This window comes from Mesoplodon bidens (assembly GCF_964165515.1).
Source record: "Mesoplodon bidens genome assembly, contig: HAP1_SCAFFOLD_126, whole genome shotgun sequence".
Classification (NCBI taxonomy): Eukaryota; Metazoa; Chordata; class Mammalia; order Artiodactyla; family Ziphiidae; genus Mesoplodon; species Mesoplodon bidens.
The window spans coordinates 1013909-1039321 of NW_027671928.1; the positions used below are offsets into that span (position 1 = coordinate 1013909).

At 50.8% G+C, this 25413-nt stretch overlaps 1 protein-coding gene, 1 long non-coding RNA gene and 1 pseudogene across 4 annotated transcripts in view; 2 read left to right on the forward strand and 1 right to left on the reverse strand.

Annotated features, from left to right (window-relative positions):
- The window catches only part of LOC308610805 (centrosomal protein of 78 kDa-like), a 262130-nt pseudogene that overhangs the window by 50653 nt on the left and 186064 nt on the right, over positions 1–25413 (reverse strand). The window lies entirely within an intron of this gene.
- On the forward strand, positions 6034–20469 carry LOC308610813 (BCL-6 corepressor-like). Of its 2 annotated transcripts, XM_081259816.1 has the most exons (6): positions 6034–6065; positions 11721–11966; positions 13226–13407; positions 13738–13992; positions 18886–19052; positions 20203–20469. In XM_081259816.1, exons 4-6 carry the CDS (start codon positions 13909–13911, stop codon positions 20387–20389), a joined length of 438 nt encoding a protein of 145 aa, XP_081115942.1. In that variant the 5' UTR covers positions 6034–6065; positions 11721–11966; positions 13226–13407; positions 13738–13908; the 3' UTR covers positions 20390–20469. The 2 variants fall into 2 exon arrangements, with proteins under 2 accessions (XP_081115942.1, XP_081115943.1); XM_081259817.1 differs by lacking the exons at positions 6034–6065; positions 11721–11966 and having other exon boundaries at positions 13207–13407.
- Positions 20824–22843, forward strand: LOC308610817. Its single transcript, XR_014014655.1, has 3 exons — positions 20824–20864; positions 21035–21191; positions 22615–22843. It is a non-coding gene; the product is annotated as an uncharacterized lncRNA (long non-coding RNA).

Consider the following 25413-nt stretch of genomic DNA (forward strand, 5'->3'; position numbering starts at 1 on the left):
TAAAAATGAATACATTTGTATTTTTAGAATTTCTCCTGGCTTCAAGGTCAAAAAGAAAAAGACACAAGAGCAGCTTTGCAAATTCACTGGGGGTCTTGCCTTTCCAGTGCTTTTCATTTTTACGCCCTTTGATTTTTGGGAAAGCAGGAGCCTTTTACTGTCGCTTCTGGGTTACCCAACTGGGTAAGAGATAGTCTAGATAATGCAGATTTAGAGTTCAATATCAAATCATTTCCATTTAGCTTTGGAGTCATGTGAAAATTTGGATTTAAATGTGAGTGGGTCTTATGTTCTTGGAATTGTCATTAGAAACCAGACACAGGAGTTACTGGTTGAGATCATACATGGTTATGTCCAGGTTATTGGACTTAACCATGCTGGTCACTGACCAGCTTTATCCCCCTTTGAAAACGAGTAGACTGGCATTCTGGATTATATGTCAGTCTCTTATGAGCTTGGTTGGCATTACTGAAAAAATAAAAGTTGTGGATCCGCAAACCCATAGACTCTATAGGCTATGTTCCCCTGCAGAATTCTAACTACATGGCCACCTTATCTTCCTAACATCAAGTGGGAGCAGTCTGGCCGGTCCATCTCGTTCTCTTGATCTTGAGTCCTCTGCAAAAGACATCCCCCTTTTCTGCACCAGCACATACGTCACAGCCCTGAAGAAAGTGTAGACATCTGAGATACGTTAACAGTGGAGGAGGGCTGATATCCCGTGAACAGACACATAGATGCCTGTTAGACCTGGAAATTGAAAACCAGAGAGGCGGGGCCACACTGGTTTTGGCCCAGGCCACCAGCCACTGGTGTTCCCAGCAAAATGTTCCCAATGTGGGAGTTTGAGGAAGCAGGGAAAGGCAGGTGGTGTGAGTTTATTAGGACTTGAGGCCCTCAGCCTCGCACTGAGGCCAGCTGAACCCCCAGAGCGTGCTTCCTGCCCTCCTATGGGCTGCTACTCCTAAAGGTACTTGGTTTCAACAGTTATTTGTGCATCAGGTTAAAGACTGAAGGGAGAGGGAACTGCAAGCCTAAATTCTTCATATCATACGCCACCTCCCTTTCTCTTCTTATTATATAAGCAATTCATGTGAAAAACAAATAAGGCAAGCCAAACAAAACAAAATTACCTGAAATCTTGCTATCCAAAAGTTGCCATTAGTATTTTGGTGTATACTTGTTCCAGATTTTTCTTTATTTTTAACCCTTCATTAAGGCCATTGTAGTCTTGACAGATGATGCTGGCACAAGCACTTGAGATGAGACTCCTCTTTTTAAAATACTGTATTTGCATTTGGCTTAATTTGTCTCAGGCCCTGCCTTGCCTGGTCCCTAGCGTGGTGTTTTCTGCTGCAGTCTCTGTAAATTGGAGTTGGGGTGATGGGGCGGTCAGGCAGGGCTGTGTGTATCTGTGTCTGTATGAGGGAGGGCGGGCACACTTTCCAGTGTTTCTGGGCAACAATCAGGCACTCACTGCAGTTTCCTATCCCTCAGGCCTGGGCTGTGGAGACAGGGGAAGTACCAGGAAGGGGTGGACGACCCCGACCCAGCTAAATGGAAGGCCCAGCTCCGCTGTGCGCTCAACAAGAGCAGGGAATTCAACCTGATGTACGACGGCACCAAGGAGGTGCCCATGAACCCAGTGAAGATATATCAAGTGTGTGACATCCCCCAGCCCCAGGGCTCTATCATTAACCCAGGTGAGGCCCCAGCTGCTGGGGAGAAGGTGGACAGTGTGCCAGGTTCCGGGCTGGACCCTTAAAGCGATAGTCGACTTGAAAGTCGCCTCGCTTACAAAGTTGAAGACTGGTAAATAAAGCAAGAAATGCTGTCCCTAGAAAGAACCCAGAGAACAAAAGATATAAACTCAGCACAGTCTTCCTGCCCACCCAGTGGAACAGTAAAGCATTAGAAAGAAGAGGGGGTATTGAGTTCTATAAAAAATAACTTCTCTTGGGACTCAACACTGAGAACAGAGGCCAGGTAGTTTAGAAGACGGAGGGCTTAAAACTTAGAAGGTCTGAGTTATAAACCTCGGTCTTTCTATTTCACTACTTGTGGGACATTGAATCAAGTCATTCAACATTTTGAGCCTCAGCTTCTTCCACTATAAAATCTGGGTTCTCATCTTTCCTGCGTATTTCAAAGGCTGTTCTAAGAATCAATTGCCATGACATTATGAAGGCTATTAAGTTCTCTTTATAAATGATGGGTAAGTGATCATTTAATTTGTATGGTATTTTTCCTAGGAGAATACCACCTGATCCCTATATTTACTCAATGTTGAGCCAGTTCCGACTAAGAGCCAGATAATTTAGACTTGACCTCCAGTGAATCTAGTGAGGCTCTGCCATGAGGGAAGGGTCTGTCTTCACAGTAAGCTTATAGAGGAGAGAAGCTGTGCTCCTTGGGTCCTTAGAAGGGATGCGAATGTGTAGAAAGGGGTTTAGAGTAGGAATTAAAGGTTTCTAGGAGAAGGGAGTAGGGTCTGCAGGTCCTGGATAGGGGAGGGGATGAGAGCTTGCACTGGGGCTCCGTAGGAGGAGCTGGGAGTGGGCTGCAGGGATGACAGTGCAACGTGAGCGCCTCACTTTTGACCTTTGTGTGTGTGTGTGTGTGTTTCTCGGGTAGGATCCACTGGATCTGCTCCTTGGGATGAGAAAGATAATGGTGTGGATGAAGAAGATGAGGAAGGTGAGCTGGACCAGTCACAGCACCACGTTCCCATCCAGGACCCCTTCCCCTTCCTGAACATCAATGGTGAGTGGGGTGGGGGGTGGGACCGAGGCATGGAGAGGATGTAAGGGGCTTTGATTTTGCAACCGTTGACACCATATCCACCATTGCACTGGGAGCAGCGACCAGGCCCTGGGGCCAGGCTGCCAGTCTGTTAGCAAGTAGGAGTCATAGGCAAAGGCACTCCGTAGGCATAGTTATCCCAGTGGGGTGGCTTCTAGGCAGAGAGAGCATCTTCTGAATCTTAGGTGATAATTCAGAGAAATTAAAAAATTAAACTCGTTCTCCATCCCGCATACAAATACACAAGCTGTTACAAATTTTGCTGATTTCCTTCAGGCCAAGTGCAGGGAGCATTTTCGTGAATTGTAGGCAAACTCTTCTGCTATTTCCCTCGGTACAAATTTTCTGTCACTGCCTTAACAGCCTCTGCTAAGGCCGTATCATGGGAAACTTGTGGCCCTACAGCTCTTAATACTAGGCTCTGATACAATTTCTCTACTAGAGACTTTTATCTTTTTTAAATTTATTTATTTATTTATTTATTTATTGTGGTACGCGGGCCTCTCACTGTTGTGGCCTCTCCCATTGCGGAGCACAGGCTCCGGACGCGCAGGCTCGGCGGCCGTGGCTCACCGGCCCAGCCGCTCCGCGGCATGTGGGATCTTCCCAGACCGGGGCACGAACCCGTGTCCCCTGCATCGGCAGGCGGACTCTCAACCACTGCGCCACCAGGGAAGCCCTATCTTTTTTTAAAATTGACTCTTTGAATTCAGCTTCCCAGGAAAGATGAGTTTAGAGATTGGAGGGTCCCTGTGAGACAGAGCAGGTGCTGCACCTCCCATTGCACGTTCTGAGGACGCTCAACCACAAGGTGAACTGCTCTTCCACAGCATCTTCCCTTGAACTTTTCACTGACATGCTCCTAGTCATATGACTTGCATTCAGTTGAGTAGCTTTTCACTACTTTTCTAAGTTCCATCTGGCTGCTAGGGTCAAAGGAGATACTTTTGCCACCTAGAAAATTTAGTATATGAAGAGGATTCCTGTAGGATTTTGCAGTCCCCTTCCCTAGGTGATGCCCCTTCTTTTGAGAATCAGGAAATGACTCTTATCTGTCTACTTGCCCTCCTTCACTTACCCTGTCATTTATAACCTTGCAACCAAGTGATGAGTAAAGACAACGATCATAGAGCTCTCTCAGGTTAATACTGCCACAGCTACATTCCCACTTGGTGCAATTTTAAGATTTGGACGTTTGGAAATGTGAGATCCTTTCCCAAATCTTTGGCTCACTCATTCTGTTATTCTCACCCCTTAAAAGGATGCAACCCATTTCCAGGATCATGATTTCCCTTTTTTTTTTTTTTTTTCCATGTTTTTTTAAAGCTAATATTGTGTGTCCTTACGTTATGGGCCACCTTGGATCCTTTATGGAAACATGTGAACATATATTAAAAAATAAAAAAGTAAAATATGGCCCTACAGCCACACCGGGATTTCATTGCCCTGAGAGAGGAGTTGGGGTGCATCAGTGACTTCCACGAAGCCTATACTTTCAAACAGGCTCCGGGCCAGCCAGTTTCCGGCTTAAGCAAGGAGAATGTTCCAGCGGTAACCAACAAGGAGAACCTGGTGACGCCGGTCTCGACTGCATTCCTGGAGCCGACCCTGGGGAGCGACGGCTCTGCGGTCACGTTCGGGAAAACCCAAGAGGATCCCAAACCATTTTGCGTGGGCAGTGCCCCACCGAGTGTGGACGTCACCCCCACCGACACCAAAGACGGAGCTGACGAGGCAGGTTCAACCGATGGCAAAGTTCTGAAACCGAAGCCATCTAAGCTGGCAAAGAGAATCGCAAACTCCGCTGGTTACGTGGGTGACCGGTTCAAGTGTGTCGCTACCGGACTGTACGCAGACTCCCGTCAGCTCAGTCGGGAGGAGCGGGCATTGCAGGTGAGCCCCCACCACCCGAATTTCAGGAGCCTGACCAGTTGTCAGGTTTTTTTAATGTGTGAAGAGGAGGGGGCCGGGGGTATGATAGGGCAGGACACTGGGCTGATTTGGTTAATGAAGCTTAGGATAATTTAAATGTTTGAAATGTGTCCAGTAAGGGGACGTAAGTGGATACTTGAAGTTATTCTGTAGATTTTAAGCGAACTCCACTCGAATGCTGATAACGGAAGTTTTAATTATTGCGAAGGATGTCTAAAAGACTGCATGACATTTACCTATCAATCGCTTTGATTTCTCTGCTGTTACTGTACGTTAACAAATATACCTAAAAGCGCTGCTTAGAATGCCTTACGTGATACTTGGTGGAGGTGTGTAGCGGCCGCATGTCTGTGAGATTCGTGCAATTTTTTTTTCCACCCAAAAAACAAACAAACAAACAAAACAAAAACACAAACCTTGCTTAATGGGATAGAGTATGTATTTAACTTGCTAGTGAATGATAGATGTTGTATAGGAATTTCCTTAAGATATTTTACTTTTAATTAAAACACAAATAAAGCCAAATTGTTTTGCAATGTTAAGAAAAAAATTGGTTTATGCTTATAAAAATGGCTGAAGTTATCTAAATGATCCATTGAGTGCCCATTTTAATTACATAGATGGAAGGATTACAAGAGGACAGTATTTTATGTCTACCCGCTGCTTACTGTGAGGTCAATTCTTCAAATTTTTATTACTAGAATCTTCCATAAGCCTTTTGAGTTAAATTTCATTTCCAAATATACAAAGGGAAGTTTGTGGGCCATGGTCATCTTTATTCACTGTGCATTTGTTTTCTTTTCTGTTGTGTTTTTGTTTCGCTTTCTTTGCGTTGTGTTTTTGTTTTGTTTTATTTACCTTCGAAAGAGAATGTCTGTCTGTATGCCACAGTGTATGTATGGCTATATATACACACCACATATATCTCTACATACGTATGGCTTTACGAATAAAGAGTGTGTGACTAGTTACACATAGACACTCTTACGTTTTATCGTTCAATTTTAAAATATCTCAGTTGTATCATAAATTGTGGTTGGTTTTGGGCAAACTTTTCTTTGAAGATACTTTCCTTTAAGGTAAGGGCAGTGAAATAGCTTTGGTGGTAAGGTGTGTCTTTTTTCCATCTCCGTTCTCTTTGTAGCGTGCAGTGATGCGCTTCTCAGAGTTGGAGATGAAAGAGCGAGAAGGTGGCCACCCCACGACCAAAGACTCCGAGGTGCGCAAATTCAGCCCCGCTGACTGGGAAAGGCTGAAAGGAAGTCAGGACAAAAAGCCAAAGTCGGTGACCCCGGAGGAGGCCATTGCCGACCAGAACGACAGTGAGAGATGTAAGTGAACCCAGGCGGCTCGCGTGTGGTACCACGTCGGTGGGAACGGGGCGGTTCCGCTCCCAGTGCCGAGGGAGGTGAGAGGAAACAGTACGCTTCCGACGGCCCAGCGTCTGGGTGCTGGCTGTTCGGAGAACGGGCTGCTCTGGCCACCCTTCCCAGCTGTGGATTGCAAGGCTGGCTGTCCTTTTGAGCGTTGCGGCATCCAGGAGTGAAGCACCTATGAAATGCTGTTCCCTGGCACGCGTCTCCTTTTTCCGGAGCAATGCTAGTCCTGTAGTTAGTAATAGTCTGATACAGTAGAGCAGAGGAATGGCAGTGCAGGACCTCCGGCGTAGCAGGTATGTGTTCTGTTGTGTAGCAGGTACGGACACGGGTTTTTGGTAGCAGTGGGATGACACTTGCAGCCAGAGCCAGACCCTCCAGAGTGACAGTCTCCTGTGGGAGGGAGTGGAGAGTACTCGGACTCTCCCTCCAGAGGCAGAGGTTTCGTTCACGTGCGATGAGGGCTGATGAAGGCCCCAGAGAGATGAGCATCATTGTGTTCTGTGGAGGCTCGTTTGCAGTCATGAGAAGCTGACACCACGCTCCCAGGCCGTGGGATCAGCGAGGCCGTTCTTCCCACCAGACGGCTGTGTTCTGTTCTGGAGGCCGAACTGGAGAGAAAGCTCGTGTTGGCCTCGAGTCACACTCTGCGGTCCCCTCGGCTGCTCCCCCACTGGGGTTGACTTCGGGCTTTGCCCTCGAGACTTCCTGGGCTAATGAGATGCGTTGGCAGCAAGTGGAGGTCTTTCTCCCACTTTCTTCAGTGTGCGTGCTTGTGGCCTGTGGCCTGCAGCCTGCTCCGGACCCCAGAAACCTCACCGGTGATGGTGAGTGAGGGCACCTAGGTGAACGTCGAGGACAGGGTGGGCGTGCAATCCTCCTGAGACGGGACAGTCGGGGATGGTGGGCACGTTTGGGAGGCCCAGGCCCTTGGACCCAGTCGTAGGGTCGGCGTTGGCCCGCACGCTTAGGTCGTGGGTGCCTGATGCAGTTCGGGAAAATTGTGGTCAGCAGCAGCGTGTGCTTCTCTCTGCTGCTTGGAGCACTGCCCTCCCCCAGCTCATCTTTGGGGTCAGACAAAGGCCTGTGGCCAGGGTTCTGGGTAAGCCACACCGGGACCGGTGTGTCCCACGTGGCTCCCGTAGAAGGGGATTTCTGGGGCTAGTCAGTGGCGGCCTTACCCGAGGGATGGGGCTCTTGATGTGCCTGGAGTAGACGATTCCGAGCTCCTCCCCCTCGGGATTGGAATGAAAAACGGAGGGTCCAGGCCACCCTGGAGTGAAGCAGCAAGAAGGCCTCCCTCCTTGCCTGTGCTCACAGCTGACACGCAGCCCTTACCCTCCTGAGTGGCCTCATAACTCAGCTCCTAGGGAAGTTTCTCAGAGAGATGTGGTAAAAGTGGGCAAGGCCAAGTTCACGGGGATGCACTTTTCTGAGGAGGGAATCTGCCTGTTGCGGGTGGATGGTGAGGGAGGCTGGAGGAAGGGAGCGGGCAGTTAACCGGCCTCGAGTCTTCTCGCCCTTTTCTCCAGCAACGTGGCCAAACCCAGGGTGGCTGCTGCCCTTCATGTCTCAGTGGCCTCACCCACCCTTCTTCCCAGAGACGTTAGTGTGCGTCCTTCCCAGTCTTTCCTGCTGACCGTGGAGACGAGAACTCGGTGTGGCTGATGGGGAGCAGGGCCTGAGCCCCAGATGATTCCGAAAGCCCCCTCCCCCCACCGCCTGCCTCCAATCTCAGACCGACCGACGGGTCTCTTCCTGGAGCACCCGGGACGTGGCCCAGTGAGCCATGAATCGCCACCATGGGAGGGCAGCAGAAGGGTTGGGGAAGGTGAGGGGCTGCGTTTGAAAGGTTGGGGCAATGGAGGTGGGTTCCCCACCCACCCTCTGTCTTGTAGAGACGTGGGGTTTGTAAATAGCTGGTCAGGAAAGGTCACCTGAAGGGGCCACTGTTCTTACTGCAGCCTCCACGTCCAAGGCCCAGCAGGTGTTCATTCCATTCAGCTGGATATGAACGGGCCTTCTTGTTCTTGGGCCATCACGTCTTCAGCTGATATGGGCTCAGGTCCTTCTCATGGGTGTCGGTGTGGCCGAGAGCCGAGCTGTGAGCACATGGGAGCTGGGGCGGGGATTTGGGGCGGGCATGGGTCCCAGAGAGGGTCCAGGACGCCTTCAAGATGCCTTCCCCCTTCTGAGGCAGCCCCTACCCATGGAGGGCCCAGGAGCTTCTAAGGTGGTGGGTGCTGTTTGCACGGCCCTGGTTGTCCTGGCGCGGGTGCATCTTGTTGCTAGGGGTTGTTTAAAAAAAGGAATTAACTTGAAAACACAGTGGCCGAGATACTCATTTATTCTTTATGATCACATGGGTGGCTGAGTGAAATTTTTATTTTGGAAGTTCACCAAATGAGTTTGGAGGTTCCTCAGACTTGGAAGTTCATCACTAGGAACCCTCAGTGGCATTTGAAGATGGGGCGGGGCAAGGAGGCATTGGTCCCTTCCTTCTCAAACTTGGAGTAACCATCTCCCTTGCGAACCACTTGGCTGGGACAGGCCTAGGTCCTGCTCAGTGGCAGTGCCTGGCCAGGAGCTGGAGGAAGGCTCAGTCAAGGGGCTTCATGAAACTTCTTTGCTCAGGGAACTTCTCTTCCAGCTGAGCACCTGCACGTTTGTAAACTACTTTGGAACAGAGATCCCCTGCACTCCTTCTGTAGCGGGTGTAACTTTGAACAAGGTTAGCCCTGACTGGAGGTGCTATTACAGTTAAGCTACAGAGAAGGGGATTTTAATCCTGGGGAGCCTTGCAGCGACTCAGAACCCTCTCACCTTGTTTAGGCCTCACTGGGCATGGCTCAACAGTGGTGAGGGTGCTTTGTTGCCACAGTGACTTGTAAATGTTGCTGTGGTGATGCTTCTGTGAGGTGATGCTATGGTACAACCATAATGAATTTGGGATATATGTGCTGTGAGTCATAGGACCATGCTGCAGGGACCACGTTCACATCTTGCTTAGACTGGGTGACCAAGGGCACATGGCTTCCCACTTTTAGAAGGGCCAAAAGTAGCAATGATGGCAAAGCCTGATGGTTAGGATCCCCGTGCATCTATTTATCTCCCCATCTCTTTTGCCCTCAAGGGTCATCCTCGTGTGGGTCGTGGTTAGAACAGTCTTTGAGAAGCTCCAAGTGACACGGAGCCTCTACCCCATAGCTGGTGGCCATGGGCATCTTGGGCAGTCGGGGTGGGTGTCCTTCAGGGTTATTACTGGCCTGGGTAAGGTCACACTAGCGTAAGGTCTTGGGGGGCCTTAGCTGAGGGGAATTGAGATCTTTGCCCTAAAAGGCTCTGGGGTTGGGGGAAGGGTGGATGGACCTAGTTTGGAAAAAGAAACTTTCAACTTGGACATGGGGGTTCTTAAGGTAGCCCTTCCATCCCTCCATGGATCCCCTCCCACGGAGCTTTTAGGGAAGGCTGATTGGACCAGAGAAGTCCAATGGTGTAACCAGCAGGGCTCACCTCTTAAAATTTCCTACATTTCAGGCCTGAGATTCAGGCTGGTCTGAAAGTCTTGGCATCTTTTGGTTAAAGGGATTTTTCCAGCCTTTCTCTGTGCTGAGCCCGGCCCGTGATTATGAAGCCCACCCCGGAGGGAGGCTAGCAGTAACATTCCCACTTTTTTTTTTTTTTGCGGTATGCGGGCCTCTCACTGTTGTGGCCTCTCCCGTTGCGGAGCACAGGCTCCGGACGCGCAGGCCCAGCGGCCATGGCTCACGGGCCCAGCCGCTCCGCGGCATGTGGGATCTTCCCAGACCGGGGCACGAACCCGTGTCCCCTGCATCGGCAGGCGGACTCTCAACCACTGCGCCACCAAGGAAACCCAACATTCCCACTTTACAAGTGAAGGGGGCCGAGTTGTAAAGCGGCGCCATTCCTGCCCGAGTGTTTAAGAGGGTCACAGAGCAGCCCGAGTGAGAGTTGCAGCACGCCGTCTTCACCGGGCCTGCGGTAGCCTGTGCTGCATCACCCGTAAGCACAGGCCAGGAGTTTGGGGTTTCTCCTGCTACCATGGCAGGAGACCCTCGCGGTTGGGGTGATTCCACCATTCCGGCAAGACTAGATGGGGATCTCTCCCACCTTGGGATACCCTTGGAGAAAAGCTAAGTGTGTTCCACCCTTGAGAACACAGGTCAGGCTAGCCCAGGCCAGGGTGAGGTTCATCCCCACAACTGGCTGCCATTAAATGCTGGGAATGCTCCCAAGAGAGGCTGATCAGGGGACCAGCCTGCTGAGCAGAAGTGGGAGTGATACTTGAAGTGGTCTAGGGAGAGGAGGAGGAATGCGAGCAGCATGTGAGGGGTGTGTCCATGATTTCATCTAGAAAAACGGGCTGTGGGAGCTTAGCTCAGGTGTTAACGAAATACCAAACTCATACACCCACCCCCACCCCCGGCCGGTGATGGACACAGGGTCATCTTCGGGGAACTCTTTAACAGCACAGTGATCATTATGGAATTATTTGTGTGTTAGAAACAATGTGACTAGCAAAGCAGTTGAACTGTTTCTTTGGCTAGAGCAAAAGCGAGGAGTAATGTTAGGCTGGGGTGATTGGAGGAAAAGCCCTAAGTGGATGCTAGATTGAGCAGAGGGGCAGGAGCAACACAGGCGGAGCTGAGGTGTGAGTACTTCAGCCCTGCCCGCCGCACCCCCCCACCCCACCCCCACGAAGGGGGTTGGAGTCTTGTCTTTGAAATGTCCTTAGATGCTTGTTGCCTGGGAAGGAAGGCGTGGAGACGTGCCAGGTGGGTGACTGGTGTCACTGTGGGCCTTCTTCCTAGACAGGAAATAGGAGCAGCCCCTCGATGGCAGTGAAATGCTTTCCCCCCACGGGTGTGGAAAGAGGACAGACGGACTTGTAGCAATCTGGTTGAGTTCTTTGAAATTGCCCTTGACCCTTGTGTGTGCACCAGGAAGCCTTTCCTTTCCCTTTGCCAGGCTCCTCTTGCCTTGGTCTCCCCAGCTTCCCAGCCTCCCACCATTCTTTCCCTACCCTTTTTCTTCACCCTCGCCCCTGCTGACCCAAGTGAACATTGGTGCTATGTCTGTGTAGATGGCAGTTGGGGGCTATTTGGTCTCTTGATGACATCAGCCTTTTTTGTTGACTAGCAGCTGTTTCCATAGTCATTTGTAGCTCTGCCCTGATTGGTTGGATCTTACTGTGAGGTCACTCACCCCCCGTTGTAGCTCTGCCCTGATTGGTTGGATCTTACTGTGAGGTCACTCACCCCCCCTTTAAAAGTAAGCCACCTTGGAGAGTTAAGCAGTTAGGGAGTGATCTCACATGCCTATAGACGGATGGTGTAGATGCCTCACCTTGACCCTTGAAGGATGGATTGTGAGTGGGCTACGCGCCTCATTTTCTGCTTTCTTTGCTGGTTGTGTTCAGCTGTCCTTCCTTTGGGACGTCTTTCTGAGGGTTTTGTGCTTCTGGCGTGTGAGGCCCCTGGTCTCCAAAGGGGGGTGGTCTGTTGGTAGCAGATTGCCTTGGGCGTGGGGGTCCTGCCTGCTCCTGGTGACCTTTGTTCCCTCCTTTCCGGGTTGTCTCCCCTCCCCTAGGGGAGTGTTATGATGGAAGCAAACCTGACCGCTTTGAAGCCCCAGAAGACAGTGATCTTCCTGAGGATATGGACACGGAGCCCCCCAGAGAGTCCCCCACCGACCAGGCGGCCCCGGACGCGTCACGCAGCCCCACCCTCCGGCTGAACAGAAAGCGCAAGGTGTCTGGCAATAGGAACCACACTGAGACCACTGTGCTCCCGGAGGACTCTCTGCTGAAAGCCAAGCGGAGACGGGTCTCCAAAGGTGAGCTCGGTTTGGCTTCGGGCCCGCAGGGCACCCTACGGAAGTCCTGGAGCGGAGCAGTGGAAAGTTCCAGTCCCACCCTGGATCCCTGGGGGGAGCCACTCACACCTCCCCACACCCCACCCCCATCCCACCCCCCCCCAAAGCCAGGTGGCGGGGCTGGAGCCCAAAGGTGGCCAAAGGCAAATAGACCCCCTCCCGAGACTTGGTGACAAGTTCCAGCCAACACAGTGACCACACCCCTCCCCTCCCCCACCCCTGTTAGTGATGTGTAAGACAGTTTGTTCCCCGCACCACCACCCCCGCCCCGGGGGGCTTCTTCATTAATTTGTAGTTATTTCTCCATTAGCTGACTGGCCTGAGAGGGAAATGACAAACAGTTCCTCTAACCACTTAGAAGAGCCACATTATAGTGAGCTGACCAACCTGAGGTGTGCATTGAATTAACAGGGCTCCATCCCAGAAAGCAGCGCCGCTTGCTGCACCTTAGAGAACGGCGGGAGCAGAGAGCAAACCTGGCCGGCAGGGCAGGAAGGAAGTGACCCAGGCGGTTCAGCCTGCGGTCACCCCCCAGGGCAATAGCATCTCCGAAGAGAAACCTGGCAGGAAAAGGGCAGAGGCCAAAAGCAACAGCAGCTGGTTGGAGGAGTCCCTTAAATGCAGTGACAATGAACAAGGATACGCACGGGGCGGGGGGCGCTCCTGGAGGGTGGATCACCCGCCCTCTGTGGGAAACGGCCCTGGAGGGGACCTGAGCGCCATCCAAGTTGACAAGAGTAGCGTGTGGCGAGCGGGGAGTTTTCTTCCTGAGGTCCTTTCAGCCTGCACACTTCCTTATGGAATGGACAGTGAGGCGGGAGCTCGACTTCCTGGGCTGCTCCTCATCACCCAGCCCGCGGCTGGGCAGGAAGGGAAGTCTTGGGTGACCCCGGGCGCTTGTCAGTGCCCTCATTCCAGCCTCAGGCTGTCCCCAGTCGCCCTGTCCCGAGCACCCAGGCCCCCCACGGGTGGGGACGGGAGCGCACGAAGGGCTGGCTTCTGCCCTGTCTTGCGGCCCTTTGAAGCGACTTGCCATTTGGCGTTTCGTGGGTTAGCCTATTTGCCGGTTGAATGTGGGATGATTAACATATTAGCGCTTTGAAAACATAATTGGTATATCTTTAAAAACTGAAGCTGCTCCAACGATCAGTGCTAACAATGGGCTTTTCTTTCCTCACCGGCTACAACTGTGTAACGCCCGCTGCTTCTCCCCCTGACAGATGTGCTGTGCATGGACGAAGAAATGGATTGGCAGCCTTCGCCCCTGCCGCAGAAATACACCGACAACAGCGATAAACCATCCGGGAAGCGACCGTGCAATACCAAGCATTTGAGCCCTCAGGAGCCCAGGCGGGGCTTGCCGCTGCCAGGGGACTCCTAGGTGGACAATGCGGATGGCAAGGTACCTCTTGCCCCTGGCTCTCCCCCGCCCCCCGGGCCCGTGCAGGCACATCCCACCTGCCTGCTTCTCTGCTTCTGGGGACAAAGCTTTCCTTTTCCTGAACCCCTCCCCCCAAAACGTCCCTGCCCCTTCCTAGGGGACGTGTCTCCTGGGTGGTGGTGAAGTTTCCAGCTAGTAAAAATGCAACCCCTTCCTCGCGCCCCGTCTCCCCCAGACTGAGAGGAGGAAAAGTGCTTTCCTCCACTCAGGTTTGTAACTCAGGGAGGAGGCGAACCAGGCGGGTGGAGGAAGGACAGCCTGAAATGTGTGCGCTGCCTGGTTTCGTGATAGGTGACCGTCCGGAGATTTTGAAAGCGGCCTGAGCCCAGTTCCGGCTATGATCTTTCGCCGGCCAAGCAGGACCAGAAGCCCTTGGACCGTTTGCAGCAATTGTTACCAGCTTCCCAGGCCTCGCAGCTGACATGGTCAAGCTCCCCTCCAGAGACCACCCAGTCCCGCCCGATGCCACCGGAAGCGCGGAGACTTATTGTCAATAAGAACGCGGGCGAGACCCTCCTACAGCAGGCCTCCCGGCTTGGCTACGAGGTGAGCATCCTTGTCGGTGCCCCGGATCAGGATCCACCGGCTGCTGCTCCTTGGGTGGGGGACACACTGGCTGGGGATGGGGGGCGTGTCTCAGAGCCCAGCCCCCTCCACGTGGCGGGCTGGGCTGGGTGTTCCAGCAGGGTGTTTGCGTTGGCTCCCGCTCACACTGCGGGCTCTTTGGTGGCTTGTTCAGTCGTGGTGTGAAAAGAAAGGCAGGCCTCTCTGATGTTCCGTTCCCGTTCAGGCAGGCAGGCTGCTTCGGCCAGTCTGGCTCACTTATCTCTGATATAAAATCTGACCTAACCCAGGGCTTGGCGACCAGGGGAATTTTAATGAGCCCTTTTGGATTCTGAATAGCAAGAAGGAGAGTAGGAGAGTAGTTATTAGCTCTACTAACTTGTGCTGTTTGGGGCAGAGTGATGCCCCTGTGGGGTAGCGGGTGGGAAGTGTCTGTGCAGAGTAGGGGTGGGAGTGGGGCAGACCTGAGCAGTCTCTTTCTGAGAGGGCACGGGAGCCGAGGGCTGATGGGCGGGGAGCAGGGGTTGAGCCTTGCACAAAACTCCCTGTCCACACTGCTGTATCGCAACCCAGCACGGCTGATGACAGTGATGGCCTCTATTGCTAGAGCAACATAGAAAGATAGCTGATATCTGCCTAAGCCCGTGTGATCTGTAGTAACTCCTTTCACCCTGTTAACATGTTCACTTGGGAGTAACGCGTACTAGCCCACTCTCGGATGAGGAAACTGAGCCTCAGAGGGGTTAGCTGATACCCGTACAGGTAGCAATCCAGCAGTGCTCCACAGCCCACCACGCTCCTCAGCAAGACTGGCTCACACTGGAATTGCCCTTTTTACAGTTCAAAACCTCTGTGAGACAGATGACTCTCCATGCCGGGTGCAGTTCCCCCACCATACTTGTCAGTAGCAATTGTGATGTAATAGCCCACAGGGCAAAGGCATTTTTCTGTGCTGGCATCAGCCCTCTGGGAGTTGAATGGTGACAGTAAAACGCGGTTCAGCAGGCTGAGCGTGGAGGTGTGGATGAGCACTGGGGTGGCAGGACCCAGGCTGGCCCGGAGCCCTGGCGCCCACACCCTCAGCCAGCTCTGTGCCCCTGTCCCCCGTCTCCCGTCGTGTCCCCCCACCCCGGTCCATAGTGCCGTGAGCCCTTGGAAGTGTGCCTGCCTTGGCCTTAAGGCATGACTGTGGGTGGGAAGTTGGAAGCACTAGGGCTATGCTTAGTTTGGGGTGCTTTGTTGTTGTTGTTGTGGGTTGAATGTGCTGTTGTTTATATCTACACGTCTCTTGGAGACCTCTCCATTAGCTAGAGAGCACTTTCTGGTAGTTAGCGCAGTTACTTGCAGGTGAAGTCCAAGGAGCACCCAGTTGGTTTCCCAAGAGCTGAGAGCGGGCGCCTAGGAGGACAGAGCAGATGTTGCACATAGTGTTGAGCTAGACCCCCCCGTGGTTGAGAAGATAGTCTCCTTGCTTCCAGCAAACGCTGGAGGTGGGGGGGAGACCCCTAACCCCAACTTTTGGGTTAGGGTTGAGAAAGTAGACTCCCGCTTCCAGCAAATGCTGGAGATGGGGGGGCGGGGTGCTGCTGCACCCGCCGTGGAGGGCGGGGCTCCGAGCCCCACCTGTGAACTTGGCATCATTTCCAGCAGCCTCCCTTTGGGACCAGAGAGGTCCAAAGACCGTCGTTGGTCCTCTAAGACAGTTTCCATTTTGGTTTGGTGGCTCTGAGGCCTGGACCAAGGGGCACTTGATCCATCCTTTTTTAGGCTACCTGGCCTTTGATTGCACAGGAAGCCTTGGGAATGTTTACGGTCGGATTTGTTTTTTTCTTCAAATGTAAATTTCAATATGTAGATTCCACACATCACCAGTGTTGATGCTGAACATTGTGACAAGTAGATGAACGCTTTCAACTTTGAATCCAACTTTCTGGGATTTCTCTGGGCAGAATTTTAAATGTTGGGATGATGGCCCAGTTGGGAGATGTGGCAGCTTCAACCTTTTCAAATTGAAGGACAGTTTGCTTAAGCAGATAAGGGTGTGGTTTGGGAGGGTTTTCCTGAAGTTTTGTCTTCAGCATTCTTGGTTATTTTCTTCTGCTTAGCCAAAGATACCATGTGCAGTATAAAGGCTGTCTGAGCTTTATGTCATGATAATGTGGTTCTGGAAGTTTAGAAACACACTCTGGCTTCAGATCTGCGTTAAATAGATCACTTGTGTGGCCAAAGACCTCAAACCTTTCCCTCCTGGGAAAAAGGCTTCTATTTCTTAGGCTGAAACGCCACTGTGCAACCACATGCTTGTGCCTTTAGCGGTGATGGTTAAATTTTCTATGAACTGAATAAGTCATGTTTTTTAAAAAGTTAATGAGGCATTTAATTAACTCACAACGTCGGGCTTATGGCCTTTATGGTTACATTTTGCGGGTAGTGGCATTCGGCTTATAGCCGCTGAACAGAGAGCTGTCCGACAAAAGCAGTTTGACTTTGCTCTGGAATGGCTGGGCTGCCCTTCAGACACTCCCGTTTATTTCTAGCGGAGAAAATAAACCAAGGAATGTGTTGCGTCGACAGACTCGCCCCGCCTCTTCACCTTTCAGTTAGAGAAAGTGCTGGTGGCGACGGTTGCCATCCATTTAGAGGCCATCACCCTCTTAGCTAGGAGAGTGTAGTTAGCCCACTTGACCCCCAACAGAGAAGGCCTGTGGGGTGCTCGTCACAGCTGGATTGCATCCCTCTAACTGGGGCCCTCTTGGGCCTTTTGAATCTTCCCAGCTGACCAGGTACCAAAGACCTGAGTTTTAGGTCTAGTACTTCATGTTAATTGAACTTGGGGTTTAATATCTCTGGGCCTCAGTTTCCAAGTGTTGAATGAGGATAGTACTACCTTCCTTTCCTGGTAGCTCCTGGGTTCCTGTGGGTGACAGAAGACGTCCTCATCTGGGGAATGAGAAGCACTGTGTAAACAGTGGGATCAACGTGGTTGAGTTAGGACAGCCCGTGGCAAAAAGTCTGACCTGGCCGTGGGGCTATTGCTGCCTTTGCTGCCATCTTCCAGGAGAAGAGAGTTGACTTACCCACCAGCTTGGACGGCCTTTCATTTCTAGGTACCCTTGAATCTGCCCTAGTAGTGATGAAGGTTTCCAGTTGAAGGCCATGATTGTCACAGCAAATAAACCCTGGGTTGAGTAAATTGATGTGTGCACAGCAGTTGGTGGCGTTCAGACCTGATCCCAGAGCCACGTGACAGGGCCTCTCCGTGGCTGGCGCACACAACTCATTAGCTTGCAGCCGTCCACTCAAGTCTGGCTAGTGAGGGCCTGCTAAAAGAGCAGCAGCTTCATGCGGTATCCTGGATACCAGGGCTCGGGGCAGGTGGCCTGGGAGCCCAGAGGATTGTGGGCTTTCTGGCAGGTTGGGATGTAAACGGAGAAATGCATTCGTGGGCGTGCCTTTTCTCTTCCTCCTCTTGTTTTGGAAGGGAGCTGCTGCAGTGACCTGAAGTAACAGGGCACCAATGGCCAGGTTTACCAGCATGCCCCATTAGGTTCACGTGGTAAGCAAATGGAACATTCTAGTTCGCTCCCAAGTGAGTGGTCACCTTTGATTGGCGTGTCCTCCAAAGGGCATAAAAGGTTTTACAGAACCCATCTCGCACTTATGGGCGGCTAGAATGACCCCCGTTTTAGGTTTAACAGATGAGTTACCTGAGAGATGTCACAAGGAGGCCTGTTCTGACCCCATCCCATCCCCCCTTACCCAGCAGACCATGTGTTGGGCCACATGCACGTTCTGCCTACTCCCAGCTCTCAGAACCTGACGGCTCTCTGCTGGGCACGACTTACCCAGTATAAACAGTATAATGTGTTTTCTGGTGGCAAATGCTTTCGATGTGTCTGAAAACTTTCTTAAGGTAATAAAACATTGAATAAGTTCCTGCTCTGCTTACTGGGAGTGGTTCATATTAATATTTTAACAAGCCAAAGAAATAAGGTTAATAACAGTGATTCTAATGCACAGTGTTGACACAGAACATCTCCGGGGGCGGGGGTGAATGTTTTATTTGATTCTTGAAATGTGGAGGTTGCAGCCTGTGGTGTATCAGGTTCCTGTCATTAACTTGAGTAAATATGAGAATATTAGACTGATTCTGCCCCGAGAGGGTGGAGTGAGGCAAAATAGAGGGTGGGGTTATTGGAGGCATTTTGTGTCATTCCTCGAGGATGGAGGGAGAGAGCTTCTCTTTAACTCTACTTAACGTACAGACAAGAGCATCTGAGGCCCAGGTTCTGATTTGGGGTCTTAACAGGGGGCGCGAGGATGTAGCTGACCTGTGTGTCCCTGCTTCTCTAAGCTGGGGAATGTTCTCTGGCTGATTTAAGCTCTCTTTAAGTGTTGGTCATCCATACTTTTATCTAAACTTGTGTTATCGTCCACTGCCACTGACTGAACAGACCCATCAAGTGAGAATGGTCTGTGCTTGGCAATGTGTCATCTAAGATGTTAGCAGCTGTGACACTTCTGTACTGGTCACGTCGGCCCCTGGGCTGAGGGCTTTCATCGCTATCCGAATGCGTCCTCTCAGCAGCCCTGTGGAAGCTTGGAGAAGTTCAAGGGTAACTTGCCCATGGCCAGGCCACTGGTGCAGCAGAGCCTTAGACAACACTGTCTGCATCTCCAAGCCCTTCTCACACACTCTCACCCCCGACCAGGATGCCTGCCGCCTGCCCGCGCTATGGTGGGCTTTTGGCCCCAAGGATGTATGCCTTTGAAAGTGGGCACCGCCAAGCTATGGGGAGGTCACCCTTACAAGGTTCACTGTATGGTTGTCTGATGGTATCTCCTCTCCTCTCCTCTCCTCTCCTCTCCCCGTAGGAAGTGGTCTTGTACTGCCTGGAGAACAAGATTTGTGATGTGAACCACCGCGACAATGCGGGTTACTGTGCCCTGCACGAGGCTTGTGCAAGAGGTTGGCTCAACATCGTACGACACCTCCTTGAATATGGCGCCGATGTCAACTGCAGTGCCCAGGATGGAACCGGGTCAGTGGCGGTCTTGCTCTTGGCCTGGCCCTGCTGGGGCATAGGCAGTGGTTCTCAGGGTGTGCGGGGAACCCCAGAAGGAAAGATGGAGAGTGAGTGCCATGTAAGCACACTGGTGGTGGAGTCCTCTAGAATGGAATCGGACAGATCTTTCTGGCAAATTTACATAGAACTTTAAAACTCTGTGACACTCTTATGGACAGAGGTCCCTGAAAATGTTGAGCCTGCATGAATAATCAGGGGTGTTCTCTTTTAAGACCCTGGACTCTTCACCAGCGTCTGTTGAATCTCACTCTTGAACATATATGTGAGTTGAAAGTTGCAGGAGTACAGACAGGTCCAGTGGCAACTGGCTTGATAGGACCTGCCGTGTCCACCCACATCCCCGGGCCTGGCCCCCACTCTGTCCTTGACCTCGGTTTATTGGCCAGAGGCCCAGGTCTGAGTCAGCCCAAGCATCTTCCTGGTTGTACCTGGGATGCCACCACGAGGCAGGGCACTGGGGCTTTCCTGACGGTCATAACATTAGCAAAACTGTAAGGTATTTGGTGGTTCGTGGTTTCCAAATCGCATCCTTTCTGGATGGGACTGCGGACAGTGTTCCTGACCCCAGCGGACACGGGCAGGAGGACTCTGTATCCTCCTGAGAACTCGCCCTGCCTGTCGACTGCTTCTGGGCGAGAGGGTTGATCACTCATCTCCAAGTTGGTATCAGGAGAGGTTCCACTTTGCCCCCAGTTTCTTTGACAAACTGCACTTTTTGGGTTTTGTTTGTAATGGTATAACAATGGCTTGTCGTATCTGCTTCCGTGATGCTGGGATTCTTCCCCCCACCCCTCCGTACGTTCCCTTCTTACAGTCTGTCACTATTTAAGTTCATTGGAAACGTTTTCATCTAGGCCTGAGTTCCTCCTTGGGCCATGCATTAAGAGAGATTTGCATTGAAGAATTAGGCCTGAGATGGTCCCTTCACCTGTCCCGTAAAGGGTTATGTGTTGAAATAACAGAGTAATTTGTCGCAGCGACCGTACACTCACCTCCTCGGTGAAATAGCGCGCCTACGAGGCTTGGCCGCACACGCTCGATTTTGCCCCGTGTCCTTAGAAGCAAGCGTCGCGTGCACGGGTGTAATCCCCCGCACCTCTCCTAGGCCTCTCCACGATGCTGTCAAGAATGATCATCTCGAAATTGTCCGCTTGCTCCTCTCCTACGGTGCTGTTCCTACCCTGGCTACATACTCAGGTAGAACCATCAAGAAAGTGAACCACAGCGAACTTCTGGAGAAGTTCTTAACAGGTACGGCAGAGGTCAAGACACGGTCTTGTTCAAGCATCTAGACGGTGACTTCACAGCCTTTCACCTGGGTTCCCCCTACCCCCACCCCCCCGTTTACTCTAAGTGACCCTTTACTGGGAAAAGCGGCCCAACGTTAGTCTGTCAAAGAAGAGATACATACTTTGAGTTTTGCGAGGTGAGGGGCTGGAAAACTCTTAGCTAGCCAGGCTAGCTTTTGTTTGGCAGGCTTGGGCGGTGAGGCGGGCAGTCCCTCAGGAAGGCGGGTGGACGCGTGGGGAGGTTTCAGTCAGATACCTGGAGGCGTGTGCAGTGGGACTTGTCAGGAGGTGACACCAGCCCCAGCGTGAGATGTTCCCGAACTCCAGCAGCATTTGCCTCTTACCAGCAGGCGTTATCTTGTTTCTCTCTCTCTCTCTCTCTCTCCCCCTCTCTCTCCACACTGTTGAAATAACCTGCAGGCTCCTGACGACGGTAACCCCGGTTGCTCTTCGGAGTTCTCTGGCAGCTGTGTGTGTGGTGAGCAGCCTTGTTCGTTTCAGTTGGGCTTGTGGGGGTGGGGGTGGGGGTGGGGGTGGTGCTGTGAGCAGGGCTTGCTTGGGAAAGGATTTTTCCAGGGTCCTTTTTGGCGAACAGCTGGAATCTTGCTCCAGCTTACTGACCTCTCTCTTGTTTGCCCCCCCGGTTAGAACCAGATGATGAAAGTGGTTACGATGTTTTAGCAAATCCCCCAGGACCGGAGGACCAGGATGACAGCAACGAGGCCTATGGTGACCTATTGGAATCTGAATTTTCTGAAGACCCCGTTTTGCCGTGTTATAACGTCCAGGTGTCCGTCGCTCAGGGGTGAGCGTGGCCAGCGTGTGGTCGAGAGCCAGCCCAGCTGCTCTGTGGGGTGGCAGGAGTTAGAAATCCCCTTCAGCAGATGAGGGTGGATGGGTTGGGGGGTGAGTGAATTCCTCACCAAGTGTCCACCGACCTCACATAATGCAGTGGAACTTTTCCAGAAAAGTTTGGGGGATGGGAGGGCTCCCCAGCCAACTGCCCTCATTGGAACACACCCCTAGAGCCCAAAGGACACGGGAGTCAGCGACTGCAATTGCACAGTTTCAGTCACTAAACTCTTGGGGAAGGGATCCTCCCCAAACGGCTACCATAGGGGCCTTCCAAGGCGCGTGAGGTCCACGGGACAATACTGATGTGTACCCTCTTCTCGTATAAGATTAGAGAAAGCCGTATGTGGCACCTGGGATCTTATGTGTCTTCAGATTTGCTTAGATCGAGTCTTGTCCCCACAGTCGGGCCACTGTGCCCCATGACCAACCCTTCGGAGTGAACACATCAGGAAACCTTGCTCTGCTGTGTGTTGACCCCGGTGCTTAAGGAGTAGCATCCTCCTTGGACTCTGAGGCTGGGACCGTGTCTGCCTTTGTGGTGACATTGTATTCGGGATAGAGATGATAAAGCGTGGCAGGGTATCAGGAAGGATTGTACCACCTCCCTTCTCGAAAAAGCCTCACTCCCGGCAGCATTGAGGGGCGGGTTGGAGGTGTGGGAAAGGCAAGGAAAGCCAGGTGACCTCGAGTGTTTCTCATGCTCTCTCCGTGAGGGCCGGAGGAGAGGAGAGGTCAAAGAGGTGTTTGCCATCTCCCTTGGGTTGGCATACAGACTGGTTTTCCCCAGTGACTAGAACGGGGTGCACTTACTTGGAGAGGGGTGACCTGAGTTGTGGCCAGAGCCAAGGCAGCACTGGGGTGGCCTGCAACGAGGCTGGTTCAGGGGCGCTGCTCCTGCTTTTGTCTAAGTTGGCTGATCTGCCCTAGGTGGTCTCTTAACACATGCACATGAGTCCAGAGTTCCCCCGCTAGAAGTAGATCTTCCGGGCTTCCCTGGTGGCACAGTGGTTAAGAATCCGCCTGCCATTTCAGGGGACACAGGTTCGAGCCCTGGTCCGGGAAGATCCCACATGCCACGGAGCAACTAAGCCCGTGCGCCACAGCTAATGAGCCTGCACTCTAGAGCCCGCGAGCCACAACTAGAGAAAGCCCGTGCACAGCAACAGGCCCAATGCAGCCAAAAATAAATAAATAAATTAAATTAAAAAAAAAAAAAGTAGTAGATCTTCTAAGGACAGTGAGAAGTGGGGTGGGGGTGGGGTAATCAAAGTGGAAGTAGCAGGCCCTTTCACCGCCAGGAGACGGGTAGTTTATAGTTGGGAGCGCCTCTAATTTTGCCGGAAACTCAAACCACTGTCCTTTCTCTGGTGTAGGCCTCGTAACTGGCTGTTGCTCTCAGACCTGCTCAAGAAACTGCAAATGTCCTCCTGCATATTCCGCTGCAGTTTTCCAAATGTGGAAATTGTCACCATCGCGGAGGCCGAGTTCTACCGGCAAGTGTCAGCAAGTCTCTTATTCTCTTGCCCCAAAGACCTGGAGTCCTTTAATCCGGAAAGTAAGGAGCTCTTAGATGTGGTGGAGTTCACGAACGAGCTTCAGACTCTGCTGGGCTCATCCGTGGAGTGGATCCTCCCCAGAGACCTGGACTCAGACGACGCCTGGTGAGCTCGCCGGGGCCCGCCGTGTACAGTGTGTCATGGTGTTAATCCTTGTGCATATGTGTTCTAATACGACTATTTCTGTAAAGAAAGGACACGATGAGACACGACTCCAGTCGGAAGGACTTTGAAACATGTTTCTTTCTTTTTAAAATTTTAAGTCAGTTTTTATGAAGTTGTTAATAAAGTTTCTTTACTTTTCAATGTACACATGCTTTGGAATATGTTTGTTTTTACTCGGAACAATTGTTTCTTTTCTTTTTTAAGGAGAAAAAAAAAAAGGCAAAGGAGCTCCACACTTTGACTTAATTTCATACAAAGCTCTGACGACAGAGGCCATAACTGTTGAGAGTTGCTTTGGGGGCAAATTAAACCAGTAAAATTTTAAACTCTTCCTCCATATTAAAGGGATTGAATAAATTGGCCACTTTGGTGCACCTGTGTCCTGCGAATTGTCCAGTTGGAGATGGAGGTTTAGGAAGTGAGTTTCAGTCTTGTTTAAGTCTCTTCCCATCAGACTGGTCTCGTGATTTCCTACACACCATGTTACTTCCTGTCTACCTTTCCTTGGTGTTGTTCATGCCTGGATTATCTCCTGTACCTGCTCAAACCTTGGTCCATTCTCATTTGTACCATGGAAGTTTGTCATGCCGGATACTGTCAGAACTAATTTTACTTAAGTTTGTGTTAAGGTGCAAAGCACACGTTTTGTATATTTTCTGTTTTTTTGTGTTTGTCTATATTTTATGGTTTCGCTTCAAGAAATATTATGGGAAGGGAAATAGCAAGATGTAAAGAGCAAAAAAGTCATCATTCTCTTTCAATTGTTAGAACATCTATCTGCAATCATAATTATGATGCACTGTGGTATGTGTTAAAATAGTAAATACATGTAACGTCCCGTAGGAGCAGCAAACTCTGGTGTTGGTGAGGGTGTGTCATGGAAGTAATCACAAAGCAGGTGACTGTTGGTTGGGGTCCTGAAACATTAGTGTGCCTTCCCTGTGTCCAGTAGTGGTCTGGAGGGGTCAGGAAGCCTGCCTTTGAATTTGAGGGAACAGAGGGTTTGTGGTCCTCTCTCTTCTATTGCTCTAGTACACTGCATAGCAGCAGTATACTGGGTTTACAGTTGACGTTTAAATCGCTGATTGATCATTAAGATTGGGATGTATCTTTGGAAATGAAAATAGGAAGAATCGCATGCTTTTTTTTTTTTTCTTTTTTTTCCTATATCTGAAAAGGTATGTAGTACTTTGCTGAGTGGTTGGGAATAAAGTTTGCAGTATTCAGTGTATTCAGTTTTAGTATCTAAATAGAATTAAACTGTTGCTGTAAAGTGGAATAGCACTTTGTTACTGACAAGTTTTAGAATGCATCTGTTCGTCAATTACCTGTTTGGGAAGATTGTAGTTAATGATTTTGAGAATGTGGCTATAAACCTCCAACTGACTCAAGAAAAGCAAATAAGTCAAGATTGACAAATGTATAGGCTCTTCATCTTTTGTGTGTGTGGGTTTTTTTTTTTCCTTTTAGTTATTTGTCAAGGTATAAAGAATTCTATCACACTTAAGACAAGTTAAGTAAACGTCACGGGGTGTATTCTGACATGGCATGGAGCAGATCACATGGCCTAGATCTTAAAGGTGATTTTATGTTTAAACTTTCATGAAAACATATGTGATTGAAACACATTAATATATTGATACAGAGGGCAGTTAATTTTTGTCTTTTTTTGTGTGTGTGTGTGGTACTGTTGTGGCCTCTCCCGTTGCAGAGCACAGGCTCTGGACGCGCAGGCTCAGCGGCCATAGCTCACGGACCTAGCCGCTCCGTGGCATGTGGGATCTTCCCGGACCGGGGCACGAACCCATGTCCCCTGCATTGGCAGGCGGACTCTCAACCACTGCGCCACCAGGGAAGCCCTAATTTTTGCCTTTTGATACATGTGAGCGCAGCTTTCATTTTGCTGAAAGAATATGACCAGTTTTCAGTTTGGGATTCTACCATTTAGGAAAGATAGTCCACTTAATTTTAGAAATAAGAGATTTAATATATAATACCTAATAATACTTTTATGTATTTTTTTACTGAAAACATTTATTGTAATACTGTGAAGAAACTATGCCATTCTAGTCTTCAAGACTTAAATGAATCAAGTGTTTATTAGCTGTTGTAGTTTTTAAACTAATAAAAGTCAGTACATCAGCAATTTGTAAATACAGTTTTTGAAATAATGCCTTAACAACTTTACAGTGGTTATAATGACTGTATTTAGGCCTAAAGTTAGTTAATAATTTGACATGAAGGCTTTTTAATAGTTTGATGGTGCAGATCAGGGATAGGTAAACTCTGGCTGGTGGGCCAGATCCAGCCCGTCGCCTGGCTTTGTAAAGGAAGTTTTTCTGGAACATAGTCGCACCCATTGTTTACGTGGTAGTTATGGCTCCTTTCACCCTACACCAGTGGGGCCGAGTAGTTGCAACAGAAACTGTATAGCCCACAAATCTGGAAATG